We start from the raw sequence: 18,822 nt of genomic DNA, 5'->3' as shown, positions 1-18,822 counted from the left end.
AAAAAAAAGGCCTTCTGTTGCTGGCCACACATACATGAAAACTTCAACATCCTTTTGAATGGCTTGGAATAATCACAAAGTGCATATTCTTATGTATTATATTACAATGAGTCAACACAACAGAGTAGACTCAAGACGGCCCACTTATATAGTGTTTAGTTATGAATAAATTTTGGAAGATTCTTCTAATTCCGTAGGTTTAATTTTTTTTTTTAATTTGGAACTTAGACTCATGAGATTTTTAAGTGTTTTTAATATTCTAGATGTGAAAGATTCAGGATATTTTTAAATAATACTTTTTTCTTGATTATATTATACATGTTACATATACATGTACGTGAACATGGATATATGTGTGTGTATATATATATAGAGAGAGAGAGATTCTAATCTTGTTATAGAGACTTTGCGGTGGAGTTTTCCTTGTAATTGCTTGCTGTCTCTTGGTTTACTGGAGTAGCCATTTTGTCTTAACATATATTAATATAAAATGAATATAAACGGTGCTACTCCAAATCCTTTGGCCTGTGTAGGCATGTTTTACGTGTTCCTGGGGAACATATATTATCATTGCCAAACATAGTTATCCTCCTTTCTCCTACCATATTTTTTTTTATTCTCTTATCTCATAAAGGTGACTGATGAGATGGTGATGTGATTACCTGTTATGACCCTAGACTTGAGGGGGCCAAACATAGAGTTGAAGGCTTTCCCAGTTTTACTACTTACCTGATTGTTATTCTTGGAATCAACTGCATGTTCTTTCCTCGAAATGCATGAACAGTTTGAGCTCTGACCAAGCTGAAATGAGGGATTAAATGACCATAAGAGAAATCTTCCATATTAGTTTATGATTCAATCAAATGGATCTGTAATTTTCATCATAGCATATGTGGTTTGCCACCATGCCATATGGATTGTGGCACTGGTGGAGGCTTTTGTAAAGTTGTTGAATTATTGCAGTAATTCATAATTCTGAATGAATTCATTGCACAGATATTAATCAGATAGCATCATTTGGGGACAAAATGAAATGAAATTGTGTAGTTATCTCACAGTTAGATTACATGGGCTAAAAAGCAAATCAACTTCACTTTTTAAAATCCCTTCACCTTTTCATATACCCTAATTATGAACCTAACCTTGTTTTTAGTTTCTATTGGCAGATCTAACATCGTGTGCTGCTGCTGCTCTGCCTTTTTATTTCAAGCAGGTGATAAAGTTATTGCAGCAGTGTTTTCAAATCCAGATGAATAAAAGGCCATGGTAATGTATAGGATGTAAAATTCAGCATGCAAAATTTGCAGTTTTGTTGCTGAAATGGTTCTTCTTATTTCAGCCCATGAGGCAGCAGGAAAGAGCCATGTCATTGAGATTAAATACTGTAATTCCACAGATTTTGGAGTTTTTAAAAAATGAATACATATTACACGGGGACTGAAAGGCAAAACAGCTTTTCAATATTTAGTATCAGAAAATTTTCCTACCCTGGATTAAATTTTTGTTCAAGAAACTCAAGTTATTGGTATACATTCTAGCACTATTAGTGCAATTGTATATTTTGATAAAATGATATTCATATATACATATATGGGAACTTTTTCTTCACATGGAAAATCTTTTAAAAAAATAATTGATTTGATTTGACTGAAAGACAAAAAAGAATTATTACATAGGTTTGTAGCTGTGCCTTTTTTTACAAGGTGGATAAATCATTTGATGCCATTTGGTCACTAAGCAATTGCCTAGAAAGTGTTCTTTTGTTCCAGTCAACTAACTCCTTTAATTAAATAGTAACATTTTGTAGGTGCTGTGTATCACTGTCAGAGCAATTGGCTAGCTACATGGTTCAGAGCTCAAGGTGGTAAATCTTACATTTTGAGGAGTTAATTTCACCATCTGAAAATAAATAAAATTCACACAGTTTTACTATTGGCATCTCAAGATTTTGGTTCTCACACTGGAGATGTAGTCTAACTTTTCTTGTATAGAACAAATTTATGGAACAGAATTTATGTAGAAAATTGTTTTTTAGAGTGGCATGGATAACTACCCCACCCCCCACCCCAGGGCATTGGTGAGCCAGCCGCTCATTCTGTAATGCTGTTATTGAACTTAGGCACCATGACAGACACTGAGAATGTGATGATGAGAAAGTTTTATGAGCACATTACAAATTTTATTGGAAAATAAAGAAAAAAAGAAAAAGGAAGACCACTTGTAGGCTCATAGTTCCCCAGTCACTGCTATTAGCTTTTTGGTGTATTTCCTTCTGGTGGTGGTGCTTGGTGGCTTTCTTTTTACCCCCTTCCCTTCCCTTCCCTTCCCTTCCCTTCCCTTCCCTTCCCTTCCCTTCCCTTCCCTTCCCTTTCTCCTGGATGCAGGAGAAATCTTGTTAAATGAATCTGAAAATTTTCAAATATGTACTTAATGTTTTTATATCTAAGGAAAAAATGAAACATTATTGTGCCATACATATGATATTAAATGTCCAAAGACAATATTTCTAATTATCTAGCCTGCCTTCCATTTCTTATGGGAGGAAAGGCCATCTTCCTATTCATCAGTGTTATTATTTTAAATTTCTTGAAACACCTCAAGTACCATGAAATTATATTGTTATCTTTTTAAGCCACAATTTAAAATCATTTAAAATTATTATAGGGTAGCTGATAAATAAATGCTCGAATTATTTTGTACACTGATGTCATTCTTCCTGCTTTCAGTCTCTAATGTTTTTTTCCCGTTTACTTGAACATTTGATAGGTGACGAGGGAGAAGATTAAACAACATGAAGCATGAATGAGTGAATTCTTTTTTTTAAATGGAACTGGATCAAAATTTTAATGAGAGGAGTGGTAAAGAAATAGAAAAATACTGATTTGAAGTGATCTGTTCATTTAAGTAAACAAGTGGTAGCAAGTAGGAAAATATCTATCTCCAAGGCAAATATTCTAATTTGATTTTTACAGAAATTCAGACATAGTAAGGGGACATTGATTCTTGTAGCCATTTTGAGTAATAATTTTCATCATCTCTATTTTCATTTCCTTTTAAAAAATAAATAGCAGTGAACAGACAGTGTTGATAAATATTGCCTTTTAAATAATTTCTGCTGCTCTGAATCTAGCTAGGATGTTTTCCTAGGAGAATTATTTTCCAAGCTTCCTACCACCCAGAGAAAAGGTGGAGCTGAGATGTCTCCTAGGAAGAAGGATGAAGTCATAGTTCATGTATGTGATAGGCTGAAAAGAGGCCCCAACGAAATAGGATCCTAATCTCTGCAGCCGAAGACTATTACCTTATATGGGGAAATGGTCTTTGGGGATGTGATTAAGTTAAGAGTCTTGAGATGAGGAGAGTATCTTGGATTATCCATGGGGACCCTGCACATGGATATAATCGCAAGAATATCCTTATAAACAGGGGGTAGAAAGAGATTTGACTACAGAGAGAAGAGAAAAAGGCAGTGTTAACAGTGAAATAGAGATTGGAGTGATGTGGTCACCAGCCAAGGAATACCAGCAGCTAGCAAGTGTAGGAAAAGGCAAGGAGCTGACTCCCCCCAGAGCGTTTGTGGGAAGTGTGGCCGGTGTCACCTTGATTTTGATCCTGTGATACTGATTTGGAGCACTCGGCCTCCAGAACCTTGCGAGAATAAATTTCTGATATTTAAAGCCTCCACATTTGTGGTCATTTGTTATAGCAGCCATAGGAGACAAAGCACTGTCTGCTTCTGCTAGTGAGAGGGTGATCTCAAGATACTTTTTGTCAAGGCTTCTTGGACAAGTAAATAAAACAATTTGGAGGGAGATAGAATTGAGAGGTTATTTATTTCTTTGGAAAGATGAATGTAGAGGTGTCATTTGCCTTGATACTTACTTTGTTAAGTGACTTTTTCTGGCTTCGTAGCTTCTACTTCTGATTTTGCATTTTATTAATTAACTGAATGTTGATAAGTGACACATATGTTTGTAAAATAGCATTATAACAGGAATAACTAGATGAGAATATACTTTCATAATGACTTACCTTGATTTCAAGACACTTTTAAAAATCATTTGAAATAAAATACAAATAAAGCAATTTGAATGTATAATTGTGATTTTATAATAGGTTTAGCTCTAGCATAATGAATGTAAGTCATTAATTGAAAGTTAATTGGTAACATTGGCAAGTTTATCTTGTATTTTGGGGATTGCATGCTTCAGCTGATACCTAGTATACAATTGGGATTTATTCGCACCACACCTCTGGGTCTGATAGTGTATTAAGTTATGAAGAATATTAATATTGCTGCAGAACAATTACTTGTTCATTTGCTAACTGATTAAAATTCATGAATAATTTATTGAAATGAATAGAGATTTTATAAATAAGCCTCCTTGTTCTCAAGGGCCTAAAAACAAAATGCGTATGCTAATATAAGGCTACTTTTTCCTTCAAACATAAAACTTTAATATGTAGTGGTATATTAGTCTCATTAATGGTAAGTTTCACTTATAATCATGCTGTTAATCAATGTATATGCTGCTAAGCCTCTCTGAACACTGCCACAGTTCTAAATTTGAGCTGCTGCTTTGATTACTGGACCACCCCTTTTGTTTACTCGGCTGTGGCAAGTGAGATATAAAACTGATAGGAGTGAATTGTGGCCCTTTGAGCCAAGAACCTGATTACATCAAACTTAGTTTTTGATGTACACAAAACACTAGTGTTGAATATTAATTTTTGATTTTGAAATTCATACGTTCTCTGGCAGAAACAAAGTAGCATCAAATATAGGACTTACGTACATATTTAGAAATGTTAAGTCTTTTAAAATTCTTAAAATTATACCTAGTTTACCAATGAGGAAATTGTAATGCCAAGAAGTTAGATAACATATTCAAGTTTACTCAGCTGTCAGTGTATACAGTTTTTAAAACCAGATCACTTGGCTTTATATTTTGTTTTCTCTTACATATCATTTCTTTAGAGATAGAAATGATAGAAAAAATGTTATGCTTTACTTTTTTTATTTGTTTCTAAGAATATGTTTGGTTGTAGCTTTTCCTCTCTCCTCTCCCTCCCATCTTCTGCTCTCCTCTTTTGTTTTCTCCATATTTTCTGTGACAATGATATGCAGAATTTTGATGGGTGAGATTTAACATTCAGTATACACTTATTAGGTCAGGTTTAAGGACACCCATACATTGATAGATTAACCAAGGTTTGTTATTTATAGTTCCTGTGACAAACTGTTCCGTCATGTTAAATATCAGACCTCTTCAGGTTGTTGTTCAGCTGTAATGTGAGTGACGCATCACTGCTCTGGGTTAGAACCCCAGTAAGTTGTGAATTTAGCATCATTTCCTACTTAGTCAGTATATGAGCCATCTGGAATGAAAACAAACATTGCATATATGAGGCAGCTCAGTTTATTTGCAAAATCCAGACTACTTAAAATATGTGCAGCATTTAGATAGTCGGGGAAGACATTTGCATTTTTTCTATTACATTCATTTCTCTCTTGAGCTTCATTTTAGTTTAAAGTTTAGAAAATACGTCAACTTTCTATTTCTCTTTGTCTACCAAAACTTGTTGAAATACAGAAGTTGTTAGACTAGTTGGTAAAATTTCATGATATGAAATGTCTAGCTCTATCTTTCTTTAACTGATAAATGAAAATTCTAAACTATTTTGGTTTTATTTAAACTTTCCTCTGTAACTTCTCAAATGAAGTCAGTTGTAAAATTGGAAATAGTTCACCATCTACTCAGTGTTGACTATATATTGTTTAAATAATTTTCAAACCATAAAGGAGAGATTTTGTAGTTAAAGTTTATAAATCATGTGTTAAGAACTGCTTTTCCAAAGAAATAGAAATAATTCTAAATGTAAACAGTTTATATAGCACATAAATTGTCTTATTTAACCTTAGCTTTATTTTCACTTTAAATCAGAGCAACACTGAAGCACAAGTTCATATGACTTTACTGATAACTAATTTGAAAGCTATTGCCATAATGAGCCAGGATTCTTGACTGGAGTAACTTTATATTCTTCAAGTGATTTTTGGATAGAAAATACTAGTGTTACTCACTAGATACTTCCTTCCCCTATCTGTTATTCTTTATCTCAGTATCTGTTTTCTATATAATTCTCAATTTAAAACAATGAATTTGTTGATTTATTGTTATTATGCCTCCCTTGCCGTATTATATGAATACCAAATGCATAGGGTAGCTTAGCAATGAGTAGTTACTCAACAAATATTTGTCATATGAATTTGGGAGGAAAATTCTTAAAAATTACTTTAGCCTGGATAGAGATCTAGGCCAGCTAGTCTTATTCCTTATGTCAGGGTTGTTTATAACTGAGGGACTCGTGAGGCAGAAATTGTACTTTGGAGTTTAAAAGTAAATCCTGGGCTACAACCGAAACCCTGCTTCATTTATACCTTTATCAGAAGGCAGAACCTGTCTATGAGCTTTCTCGTATTGTTGTATTCTAAGCATGTATTGCTATTAAAACAGAAAATCCAGTTTGAAAAATATTGGCTGTCTCTTCTTAACAACCCAGTACTACCTGGGGATGGAGGAGGGTGACAAGAAAAGTGTTGTGTGGTTACATTTCATAGTTTTTCTTCATATAATTTTTTGTCTATAATAATACAGCATTTATTCTCCGATTTCCTGTCTTTAACTAAACCTTTGACTTAAATGGGTGGCTCTTTGGAAATGGAATTCTTCTTTTGCTGTTACTGTGTAATCTTCATATAATTTGCTTTAAATCTTTTTTTTTTTTAAAAAAGCCTTTAAAACAATTTTGGGGCAGTTATGACTTTATTAAGGTTAACACTTTCGTTAAGTCTTCTGGCTTCCCCACGAACTGTTCTTCCAGAGATTCAAAGAAGATCCCACCTGATCACAATGTACTAGTTAGAGACATATGGACAGAGCTAGAGCTGTGTGGTCCTCCATAAAGTTCAATATCAAATTTCACATACATTGTTGTAAAGGGGGAAAAAAGTGCTCTAATTCATCGTTCATCATTTCTATAAGTTCAAACATTGAAATAATGTTTCCCAAAGTTTCTTTCAAGCAACAAATATCTAAGTATTCAAAATTAAATTGCAGCGTATCTTTGACATTTGAGTTTAATATTTGATGCATTGCCTTATCACATGCTACTCCCAAAGGCCACTGATAGGTAATGATTTGTGATTTCGTCTCAGTGTAAATTTCAGCTTCTTAACGCTGAGGGATGGGTGTGTGGAAACGAGTCAGCACCCAGCGTCATCTCCTGAGTTCAGTTTGCTGTGCTTTCTTTTCATCTCATCTGCAGGAGTTCTGCAGAAGTAAAGAAAAACACAATAAAAACAAAAACACTACTTGACCATATTTCAGGAATGAAATAATGAGTTAAAGTAGTATTAATTAATTTGGGGATTTATAAAGGTTTTAGGACCTCAAGAATGTCAAAGACCAACTGTACTCTGTTTAGCAGCTAATCAGAGCTATTCATCTCTAAATATTTTCTCCTTATTTCCCTTGGTTACTGCGCCTTTACAGATTTATCTCTTGGAGAGGCATGTTTTTAATAAAAGGAAACTTGTGGGAATAGTGTCATATACCATCTGTGAAAGTATTTGCTCTTTAAAAGTCCAGTTTCCAGAACACTCATTTCCAGTATTCTTTTAAGTTTTTATTATGAAGTCCTAAGTAAATTCTTCCTAAAGCCTTTAGGCTTTCAGAGGCATTAATCTGTATATGATAGTCTTTGGATTCTAACTAATGAGACTGCACATTCATCTCTCCTAGAACCACCAAGACCCATTGCTCCTCCTCAGCTGCTTGGTGTTGGGCCTACATATTTGCTGATTCAGCTAAATGCCAACTCTATCATTGGCGATGGTCCCATTATCTTGAAAGAAGTGGAGTACCGAATGACATCGGGCTCCTGGACGGAAACCCACGCAGTCAATGCTCCAACTTATAAATTATGGCATTTGGACCCAGATACCGAATACGAGATCCGTGTTCTGCTTACAAGACCTGGTGAAGGCGGAACGGGGCTCCCAGGACCTCCACTCATCACCAGAACCAAATGTGCAGGTAAGACAGAGCAATCCACTCTGCCTGGGGAAGGAATCTAGCATAAGACACATAATAGACATACAATATTAAAAGTTCTAATTATTTGGTACGTGATTAGTCACACTATTCTAAGAGTTTCAATGAATTTGGTGAATTGTCGCCTTAATTATGTCATAAATTTGACTGATTTAAGGGCAGTGTGAGTGTTTATTATTGTTCAGTGTTATTATGAAGCTACAATCTTTTCTTGCTTGGTAATTTGACTCAACTTGCTTGTGTTTAGCCCAAAATCTCTAATAGATGCAGGTGAAGCTATTATTGAGAGAGAAAAACCTTGGCAGTTGAAGCAAATGCTGAATACCTTTGTACTATGTGGAAATTGTCCTCGATAATTTTATTATGGTCAGTGCAGAGGCCATATCTGATAATACCAATAGAAAAGTTAACTCTGAGCAAATCCTTGGTAAAAGTACTCTTCTATTCAGAAAATCCTGTTTTTGAGGATTAATGCAGCAGCTCGACGACCAGTTGTAAAATATAGAGAGGATTTCCTTATGTTTTTAAGACTTGCCATTGCCCTCCTCATGCCTGAATCAGAGTGGTGAAAATAATAGCACATGGAGAAAGCAGAAAGAAAGAGTAAAAAGCGAAATAAAAGTAATATATAAACATACATCCTTGTTCCTCCACATTGTTATAATGGGAGAAATTGTTAGCTATTTATTAAAAGCCACTGGAAAGTTTAATTGTCTAGGTTATCAGAGTGCACTTTTAGTGCACTCTTTATTTTATTGTTGAAAATAGTTTAATTTTTTAGTTTAGTTGAAAGCGACCTTTTTTTATCCATCAAGCATTATGTTGAAACACCTGCAGAGTTAGTACCTGGATCTATGCATCTTAAACATTTAAAGATTTAGGTTCTGAAAATTGAAAACTAAGACTGTGGGGATCTATGAAAATGTAAATGCCTGTGAAATGTCTTTTGTTTCTTTAACCTCTGTTTAGCAATCAGTATTCTGAGGCAACTCACCAAGGGTACTGATCTAAGATCAAAGTGAAGTCCCTGCAATTGCCTGATGTACTGTCATCCCTAAGTATTTTTTAATCTGGCTCAATTTTTACATATTAATATATACAAGTTAATTTTAAATAGGAATATATTTTGTGTATCAATATTGAAAGATCACTAATAGGAGGTTTAACTGCTCAATCATTAGTCTGAGACTTGGACAATGGAGTCTGCTAATTTGCTGACTAGTGTCATACATTTATCCTGTGGTTGAAAAACAGCTTAACCCACAAGACTTTGGGTGAGTCTCCATGGCCCAGCCTGAATCACACAGTTTGCCTTTCAAGTTTTCCGTGTAGCTAAGTCTTCTTATTCTAGGTAATGTGACACATTACTCTTATTGTAGTAGTTGAGCCTCCTGGGGGAGAAAACAAGTTGACTCTACAACCTCAACGAATCAGAGAAATAATTAAAGACAAGACAGTGTGGAAACTATGAAGTAGCTCACTCTGTCTTCCGAAATTAATATCCCAGGCAAACAGAAAGAGATGAACAATAGGGTCCATTTTACTGCCTACACATTTTCTGATGAGATAACCTTTTTCCCCCTACATTTAATTTTTAGAAATACATGCAAATTGAAATAATAAATGTTAATTGACAATTCCAGTGGATCTTCCTCTTGACTTGCTGTGTCCGAACTTCTTTCTTCTAAATGTCTCATCTGCCTTCTAATTTTTTATTTTCATCAAAATAGATCATTAAAAATTAACAGTACCACACAATGTGTTGTTAATATGTAATTTTTTAGCCTAGGAATTATTTGAAATTAGCCTTTGGTATGAAGGCCAATGGAGATTGCAAATAAATCAGAGTGTGTTTTAAAGCTAGTTATGCTGTATTAAGTGGGTGAAAACAACATGTTAATGAGCATTGATTTATCCCTATTGAACGCTTATGTTCAGAATGCGTATTGAACTGCAATAAGTAAAACTATGACTGTGAAGTGCTTTGAGGTGTTTTATTTTGAGAATAACCTTATTTGTGTGGGAGGGGATAGGATAAAAATAACTTACATTCATATCTGCTTTCAAATTTATAAATGTCTTGACATTTTGAAGTTATATTGGTCTTTTTTTCTGATATGTTATTTGAGAAACATTTAATTGTGGGCTCTGTGGCATAAAATGGTATCAAGCTCACTCATTTGTAGTTTTACTTCCAACTGTAAAAAGTTTATTTTAAAAATATGTCTCACATGTAGTGAGTCTTTGTCACATATTTTTATTAATTTATTTATGTCCTCATAAGGTGTGTTTGATGCGGATTTTTATGGTCAAATAAAAAGCACCTACAGATTAGATTTTTCAAGTACATTGTAGGTTGAAGAGAAACTGGTTTTTGTTTCATTAGGATGTCTACTAATCTTGCTCTATTATTAGAAAAGGAAGGAAACCTTATGAATTTTATATTGTATTAATTTTTAAATAATTTCTGAAAAGCAAAATTTGAATATAATTGATAAACATTGCGTGTCTAAATAGAGTCAGTGTTGGTTTAAATGATGATGTCCATCTACTTTCCCTCTTCAAGATCCTTTTCCCCAAATTTAAAATCCCTCAGACCCCACCAGCACCGTCACTGGTCTCAGCCTGGTGGTTTATAACAACAACATAGAACACAACATATGCTGACTATGATATTATCTGATATTTAGTACAAAAATTCTTCATAATCTGGAGAAATGACCCCATTGAGATGCTAAATGTAACCTTTGGAGAAGTTCCCATCTAATTCTGTTAAATTGTGCAAGCTCTGAATACTGGTTGTGTAAACCATTCCATTTTAATGAATACTGGGAGAATGCCACATTGTAGGGTAGTGTTTTACCATTAATATCATCTGACTGAATAAATATTTACTGTTTTGAAATAACTGTTTTAATACATCCTGTATGTTAGACTACCAGGAAGCCTTGAAAATAAGTATAAATATTTTTGAGCTATACGTATGTGTCTGATATCAATTTCATAAGAATTTCTTATAAGTAACAGGCATAATGATTACATTCTCTCTCTCAGGAATTCTTATTTTATTTTGGTGGATCACAGAGGAACAATTTTTGACTAAGTACCAATCAGAGAGTAAATTAGTTACTATTTACTGTCTTAAAAATTCCATTTTAATGTCTTTAAGCCTTTGAAATTTTACTTCTGGCAGTAATAAATTTTGTTTTCTTGGCAGAAATCTGTCAGTAAATAATTTTATAGCAAGTTAATTAAATGGTTTTATTTATGTGTATTAATGAGTAAATTTTATATTTTAAATACAAATGTAGATTTTCATAGTTAAGTATTGTTTGCTACTGCTTTATAGTTATTTGGATATTATTATCCCCATCTTGTAGCTGGTGAATCTAAGACCCAGAAAAAGCAAAATAAAAAACAGAGATTTGTCTAACCTCGGCCGGCTGGGCCAGTTGGGCTCACACCCATTTTCTGGTACTTGAAAAGCCTGAATTCTTTCCCCTCTTTCTCCTACTATAGGTGATCTTTTCTTCCCCCTTTCAGAAGAGTATAGCATGAGTAAATGAAAGTACAGCAGGTAAAATCTGGGAGACATTTAAAAATAGGATCTGCATGGGTAACTTATTCTTTGAGAAAACATAGCTGAATGTTTCCAACTCAGCTTTTATTGAAAGCACAATTGATTAGTGTTCTTAACACTCAAGTATATGCCGTGTTTAAAATATTTTAAACAGGTAAAGCAGTGTTTCATTTTATCCTTTTCTGAAAATGTCCTGCGTAGTTGCCAAAGCTATTTCTTTGTTTTCTTTCTAAAGTACATTAAAATCATGTGGTAAGTGCAATTACCTGCTTCAGGGTCACTCAAGTTAGGAGAGGTGGTAATTACAGCCTCTGGTGGCTGTAGCCACCTACAATTGCCTCATGCTTCTCTATGTACCTGAGAGGTATGATTATTTCACTGTTAGTTTACAGCCTGACCCATGTTATTGTTCACATAATGCTTCTTCAGGCATTTTATACATTTTAAAAAAAAAGGTATAAATGTGAAGTTGTCTTAAATGGGCAGTAATTCAAAAACTCCATTGAACAATCAAAGAAAGCATGCTTGTTTTTTTCCATGTGTCTATTTCCTCTGGGTATACCATCTGGTGTATAGAACCTAAGAAAATACAGTTTTCTCTTTCTCTTATTAAATGGAAATAAAATATGCCATCATCAGAAATTGTCTGCATTGCATGCTTTGGCAATTGCATGTTAAAATTGCTCTTTTAAATTGCCTTCTGCTTCTGGGTAACCCATTGTGGCACTGCTTTATGATTAACTGACATTTTAGCAGCATCTCCCTCATAGGGAAGGTCAAGAGTTCAGGGTGTCCAGAACGTAATATATTTACACAGTTGGGAAATCTACTCTCTGCTCTTATATTGAAGTTCAGTGCTCTTGGCAAGTTTCATTGAGACATGTAGATCTATGAAGCATTGAAAAGCAGAGTATCTTATTTTAAACATAAACATTTACTAAACCTGCATTTTTTTTTTTCTCTTCAAAATCCAAAATGGAAGAAAGCAAAACAGAACAATACTCAGGCATACATCAGAAACCACAATGTGAGGAATTACATTTTGGCCTTTTGGCTAAAGCTTCATCAGCAAAATGGAACCATATATTGGTTTTTCTTGTGGTCTAAGATAGTTATCAATCACAAAGACTATTTATCATTAAAACTAAGTTAAACAAAATGAACAATTGTTTTAAGAAGTGATGTGGCTTAATAGTGTAAGGATGCCGTACTAATTTGATTTCAACTGAAGGCTTATATCAGTGCCTGTTTTAAAAATTGTTTAAATGTATTAATCTCTTATATACTACCTTTATACGGCTTCTTTATTATTTTTGAGCAAGAGTTTTAAAAGACAATGCTGTTATTATTAAAGTAAAACAAAATCTAAAGATAAAAAGCCATAAGAAAAGTAATGGAGAACTACAGATCTTCGATTTCCTTAAAAATCTATAAGAAACAAGTTCATACTGTATAGCACAGGGAACTATATTCAACATCTTGTAGTAACTTATGGTGAAAAAGAATATGAAAAGGAGTATATGTATGTTCATGTATGATGGAAGCATTGTGCTGTACACCATAAATTGACACGAAATTGTAAACTGACTATACTTCAATAAAAATATATACATATATAAATATTTAAGGAAGAAATGAAAAAAATCTAAAAGAGAAAACACTTTTTTAGATTTTTTTTTCTTTTTTAGTGAATAATAACCTGATTTTGTTTTTAAGATCCTATAGAGAATATTTCAGTTTGAAAGACATTTATTTATTCAGAAAAACTTTTATTGGCTTTTGGTTTGTTAGCTGCACTGAGTTAAGTACTAGCTCTTCAGAGTTATTTACACAAGCGGTGTCTTGCATTTTAGTTTCTAGTAGTCATGAGGGGCAGCCCTGTAAACAAAGAGTAAAATGCAAAGTAAAAGGAATTTAGAGGAAGAAGCTCTTTTTCATTTTCAGAAAAGTGTTTCAGAGAAGCTGTCACCAGGAAAGGATGGCTTTTAAACTGGATCTTAAAAATTGACTCTGAGTTTTTAAGGCAGAAAGAATGAAAAATTGAATTAAAAGCAGAGGAACCACATGTTTATCCCACTTGTAAACATTGCTGATGTTTTTTGGGTTCTGAAAATAGATGGAGCATTGGCTAACTCTAGGCTGTGGTGGAACTGAAGCTGCAGGTGGGCTGTGGCCAGGACTAACATAACCCAGGCTGCTATGCTGTTGTTTGTAAGAACCAGACTAGCATTACTAGACTTGCTTATAGAAAGGTCATCTCATCTCTGTGGAAGATAAGTTAGAGCTAAAGAAAGACTAGGAGCAGAAAGATCATGAGAACAGGCTTATAATAATAATAGAATATGCTGGCTATACTCTTCTCTACAGCATGTCTCTCTTATTTTAGATCAGAAACAGGAAATCTATAAATTCCTGGAAAATATTATTATTTCTAATAATCGAGAAAGTTCCTTTGGTTAAAGTGATTTTAAAGACATTTTATAGGTGATCTAATTTACCTCATTGTTTGATTTATTTTTCTTTTTCAAATATGTGAGTCATCCAGTATCATCAATACACATGCGAAATCCATGGGATAAGAAAATTATGAAGGATTAGAGAGAAATTCAAGAGCTACTATGTATTTGATGGCATATTCGTTCATTTTGTACATTTTATTGAGCTCAAAGTTGCATACATTTCCGTATTGAGGACTGCAGAAGATACAGTATTAGTAAGACAGGATTCCTACTCTAAGGAACTAACAGTCTGCAGTTAGAACCGTAATAACAATAAAAATGTAATACGTGACATTATAAAAAGACAAAGCACTTTGGAACTCCAGAGATGAGAGGAATAATTTCTGACCCCCAAAATAATTTTTCTCAAGCAACCTGTTTGAAAACAATATTAACTGTTCTTTTCTGAACACAGCTGGATTAACAGTTCTGTTGAACAAACCCATAGCCTTACCCCTAATTCCTGAACTGTGAAATAATGCAGAAAACCATGTGCAGCCAGGAGTCACCGTAAGGATGATTTGCCTTCTCTCTTTCCTTTCCACCAACACATAGGGAAACTATATGCACAGATGGATGCATTAAATTGAAATATAATTCACATCCTAATTTAAATTTTCAAAGTAATTTGTCTGGTTCCTTTTGAATTCTCTGGGGCCCCTGGATTACAGAAATGTTATTCCAAACTTCAGTGGAGAGTGGGAGAGAAAGAGATTTATTTATAACATCATCAACTTCTGTTAACTCTGCTAATGTTCTTTAATGCTAGGAACCCCTGGCATAAGAGTCATGAAAGTTGAAAAAACATGAAATTATCTTTCCCACTGCCTGTTTTGTTTTTTACCTAAGGCATGGGGTGTTCACTTAGCCATGTATACAGTTCATGGCACATTTTCTTATAGCTGTGTAATTAACTAAGTAGAGTTGGGTTGCTTTTAGCTTAAAATTATCTTCTTTTGACTTATTTGGTTGCTAGAAAGCATTTGGTAACCAGTAAAAATGACACTATTTTAATTTATCCACAGTACTTTGCTACATGCTAAGTCTGTTAACAGTATCATTAAGTACTCTTTTATTGGTTTCATTTGTTTTTATTGAATTTTGCATACTATAAGGCTGACAGGTGGAAGTGATTTGAATAACAGCACCAGTCCCATTAAATATCCTGGATTTCCCCTCTAGTCCTAGGTCTTTTATTTGATACCAGGAAGTAGAAATAAAAATAAAATGATATATTAGTAATATCTTAAATGATAACAAAAGAGTGAAGAAGAAAATGACATAGGTAGAATTAAGAAGCTATGGATGCAGATATTAGACACTAAGGGGATATTTTAATTAGAAAGGATGGACATAAAAGGCCACATGTGAGCATTCGACCTCTCCTCGATGGTGCCATTGTGGTTACAATGGTGCCCAGACTTACCCATGATTTTCTGCCTGATTTTACCCAGATAATCTACTTCTGTTTTAATCATCACTGCCTGTTTACTTCCTTATTTTAATTATAAATAATTTTCTTTGCTTTGGAAATTAAAAAAAAACAAAACTCTTAAAGTCAGACTTTGGCCAAAAACAAAATTGCAGTCACGTTTTCTTGGGCAGTGGTTGGTGGGGGCAGTACAGCTTATTATTTTTAGAACTCATTTATTTAGAACCATTTTAGTTATAATTAGCATTTTTGGAGTGTTGGGGTCTCTATACAATTTCTTGAATGGAAAAATTCCTTTGTAAAGATGTATCTCGCTATTTTCATAATTTAACTTTCTTCTTAACTAAATCTGAGGATGGAATCATCATCTTGGAATCTCACTTTCTGATCTTTACTGTCTTTCTACAAGATATGGCCTTATTGTAGTTAATAATTGTTATGAGGTTGACTCGTCCATCTTTCTTTTTCACCAACCTATGTATAAACTACAGAGGGAAAAAAGGCATGTTCAAAGGAAAGATATAATAAGTGAATTCTAGTCTCAAGTATTGTAAGTTATATTATAATTTGTGAACCTAATGAAAAATGAACTTCAAAGGCAGAAATTCATGCCTTTCATGTCACCCTAAGTGAGATCTGTGCAAATTCAGCTGTCACTACTTATGATATGGCCTAGAAATCATTCAGTGATGTCCATTTTAATTGTCTCAGCCAAATAATCTGGGTGAAGTTTAAGTTTAAATAACTCAGCTTTATTCTCTGGCTTTGTTACTGTTTCTTACTTCTGTGTAACTCTTCATAATAAAAGAATATTACTCAATCAAAAAAGTTTATTTTTACCTTTATTTTTAAGCAGGTACTGTTAAAATATGTAAACATCATATTTTTTCTACTAATGTTACATTCATGTGACTCTATAATACTTTCTTTTCAAAACATATACCTTTGTTTTAATATGCATGCATTATATAATAGGCTCCCCTTTTAATAGTAATTATAGAAGGAAAGTGAAATAATTTCTGTCAATTATGAGATATTTCTTAAGTCAAGAGCATCATAGAAATAAAATGCTCAAAATTCAGGGTAACATTTATTGGAAATCATAATATAATACTTTGCTAGAACTTCTTCTTCTCCAAGATATATCTCACAAGTGAATAGAGGAATGAAAGCTAGTTTTGAAATACAAATGGCAGTAATCTTTGAAAAGCTCCTTTAGATACTTCACTAATTTTTAGCTCTTTTTTTTGCCATCCAATCAATTACAACAATAAGTTTAAGAATATGTTTTAGAGGTTTAATTTCTTCAGTACTGAACAATATCTTAAGCTGTTAGTCACTTTATCACCTTTATAGGATGGCATTTTAAAGTTTTGGAGGAAAAAAGTGAACATAACTTAAAAACAAACTGGTATGTTGATGAATTTATGATTTTGGGGTAAATATTTTTGCAGCTGTCTCTAGTGGTTTAAGAACTGCAGGATGAAGATGACAATAGTTGTCCCCTCACCACGTGTCATAATGAGACAATGATAGTGCTGTACAGCATGAAGCTTTGTTTTTTTTTTTTTTAAACAGAAGCAGTTGATATAGACCAGAATATTAATGTAGACTCTCTGGTGGGCTGAGCCAGCTGTCCTGTTTTCTTTGATGATTTAGTTGATGAATTTTGAACTCCTCCCAGCACTATGATGGAACCAGGTATAAAGTGGTGAAAAGACAACTTTTCTAATTTATCTTGTATTTAAAAGTAAAATTAACAGGTAACTTATTTAACCTCTTCTAACAAGTGACAGAATGTGGAAACTAACTCATCATTCTATTTAATATCACTTAAATAGATATTTTCTCCTGTGTTTCCACCTCACATAAAGTACATCAGTAGAGTACAGAACTCTGCTTGTTTTCAAGAGCAACAGGGAGAAAAGTTCTTCCCTGTGTCCTCCCTTCAGCTGGCTCAGATAGTCATGTAACTTCTGCCTCCTCTTTACTTCAGGCTTACTCTCCACCAAGGGAAAAGCTCATTTTTCAAAGGCTAAATTCCATCAATGAACCAGTTACTTTTAGAAAAGGTCAGCTCATTGAGTTAAATTAGTATTTGATTTTTTCAGCTTAAGTGAACCAGTTTAGGTTTTCTTTTAAATTTCTACAATCTATTTTAGCAATTTGAATACCACATTAAAATTATATAACTGAGGAATACTGAAAAGCAGAGTTATTGTTGCCGAGTTCCCTTTTGTGTTTCTCCATTCTTTCCTCTGGCGAATTCTGCACCGTAGGTATGTGTGTGCACTGTGCATATGTCTGCTCTCTGAAACACCAGCTTTGCTCTGCTTAGGAGGAGGAAATGTGCCAGGGCTGCACTTACTATCCCTAAGTTTAATTTTTTTTGGAGATCCCTTGCTAGAAGTCCCAGATTTTATAAAGACCTCATTAGAATTCTAAATAATCTTTTTTAAATTAATTATACCTAACAAAGCATTATGCCAAAGTTCACAAATAGAATTTTCACAAATAGAAAAAGCAGTTTTAATGCCACAATGTTTATAGAACTATTGTCATTTTTGTCAGTGTAGTATTATTTTTCTCTATGCCTGTGCTTTTTTCTTTAAGATGAAAGTATAAGATATACACAGATTTACATTCTGCTTATTTTACTTGCCATGATATTAATTCATTTCTTGTGTCCCTACAGGACATTCTAACCATCATCTTTAATGATTGCTTAATATTCTATTGGATATACATACTAGAATGTATGTAGCCATTCTTCTGTTACTGAAAGTTTAGGCTAACTCCAATGATTGTTGTCCATGTTGCAGTGAGAATCATGCATATGTCTTTTTTTCTACATGGCCAAAAAGTTCCTGACAAAGTACTGTTCAGTCACTTTGCAAGTACTGTGTTACTGTTTATTGGACCAGCAAAGGCATGCATGCAGTCATGCAGGTTTAGCACAAGAGAGTACTTGATAATTAATCAAGTCCATCTCCTTTATTATGATTTTGGGCACTTGGACTCGATAGTGAAGTGATCTGATCAATATCATACAGTTGTATGTATTTGGTAAGAAAACCAAAACTATGACTCAACATTGCATTTTCTTGTTTTCTTTTACATGAGTATCTTCTACATGCCAGATACTGTCTTAAATGTGAGATTTTCTAAAATGAAGATTCTTTTCTGCAGCCACTA

At 33.6% G+C, this 18,822-nt stretch overlaps 1 protein-coding gene across 3 annotated transcripts in view; it reads left to right on the top strand.

Annotated features, from left to right (window-relative positions):
- Positions 1 to 18,822, top strand: part of PTPRK (protein tyrosine phosphatase receptor type K) — a 511,934-nt gene that overhangs the window by 297,368 nt on the left and 195,744 nt on the right. For all 3 annotated transcript variants that reach the window (XM_006200038.4, XM_006200039.4, XM_072965854.1), the window contains exon 7: positions 7,806 to 8,099. In XM_006200038.4, the coding sequence (XP_006200100.1) occupies positions 7,806 to 8,099 (294 nt within the window). The remainder of the gene's footprint in view (positions 1 to 7,805; positions 8,100 to 18,822) is intronic.

The sequence above is a fragment of the Vicugna pacos genome, chromosome 8 (assembly GCF_048564905.1).
Source record: "Vicugna pacos chromosome 8, VicPac4, whole genome shotgun sequence".
In the NCBI taxonomy this organism is placed as follows: Eukaryota; Metazoa; Chordata; class Mammalia; order Artiodactyla; family Camelidae; genus Vicugna; species Vicugna pacos.
The sequence above is the reverse complement of the archived record's forward strand: the minus strand, read 5'-3'. Positions and strand labels throughout refer to the sequence as shown.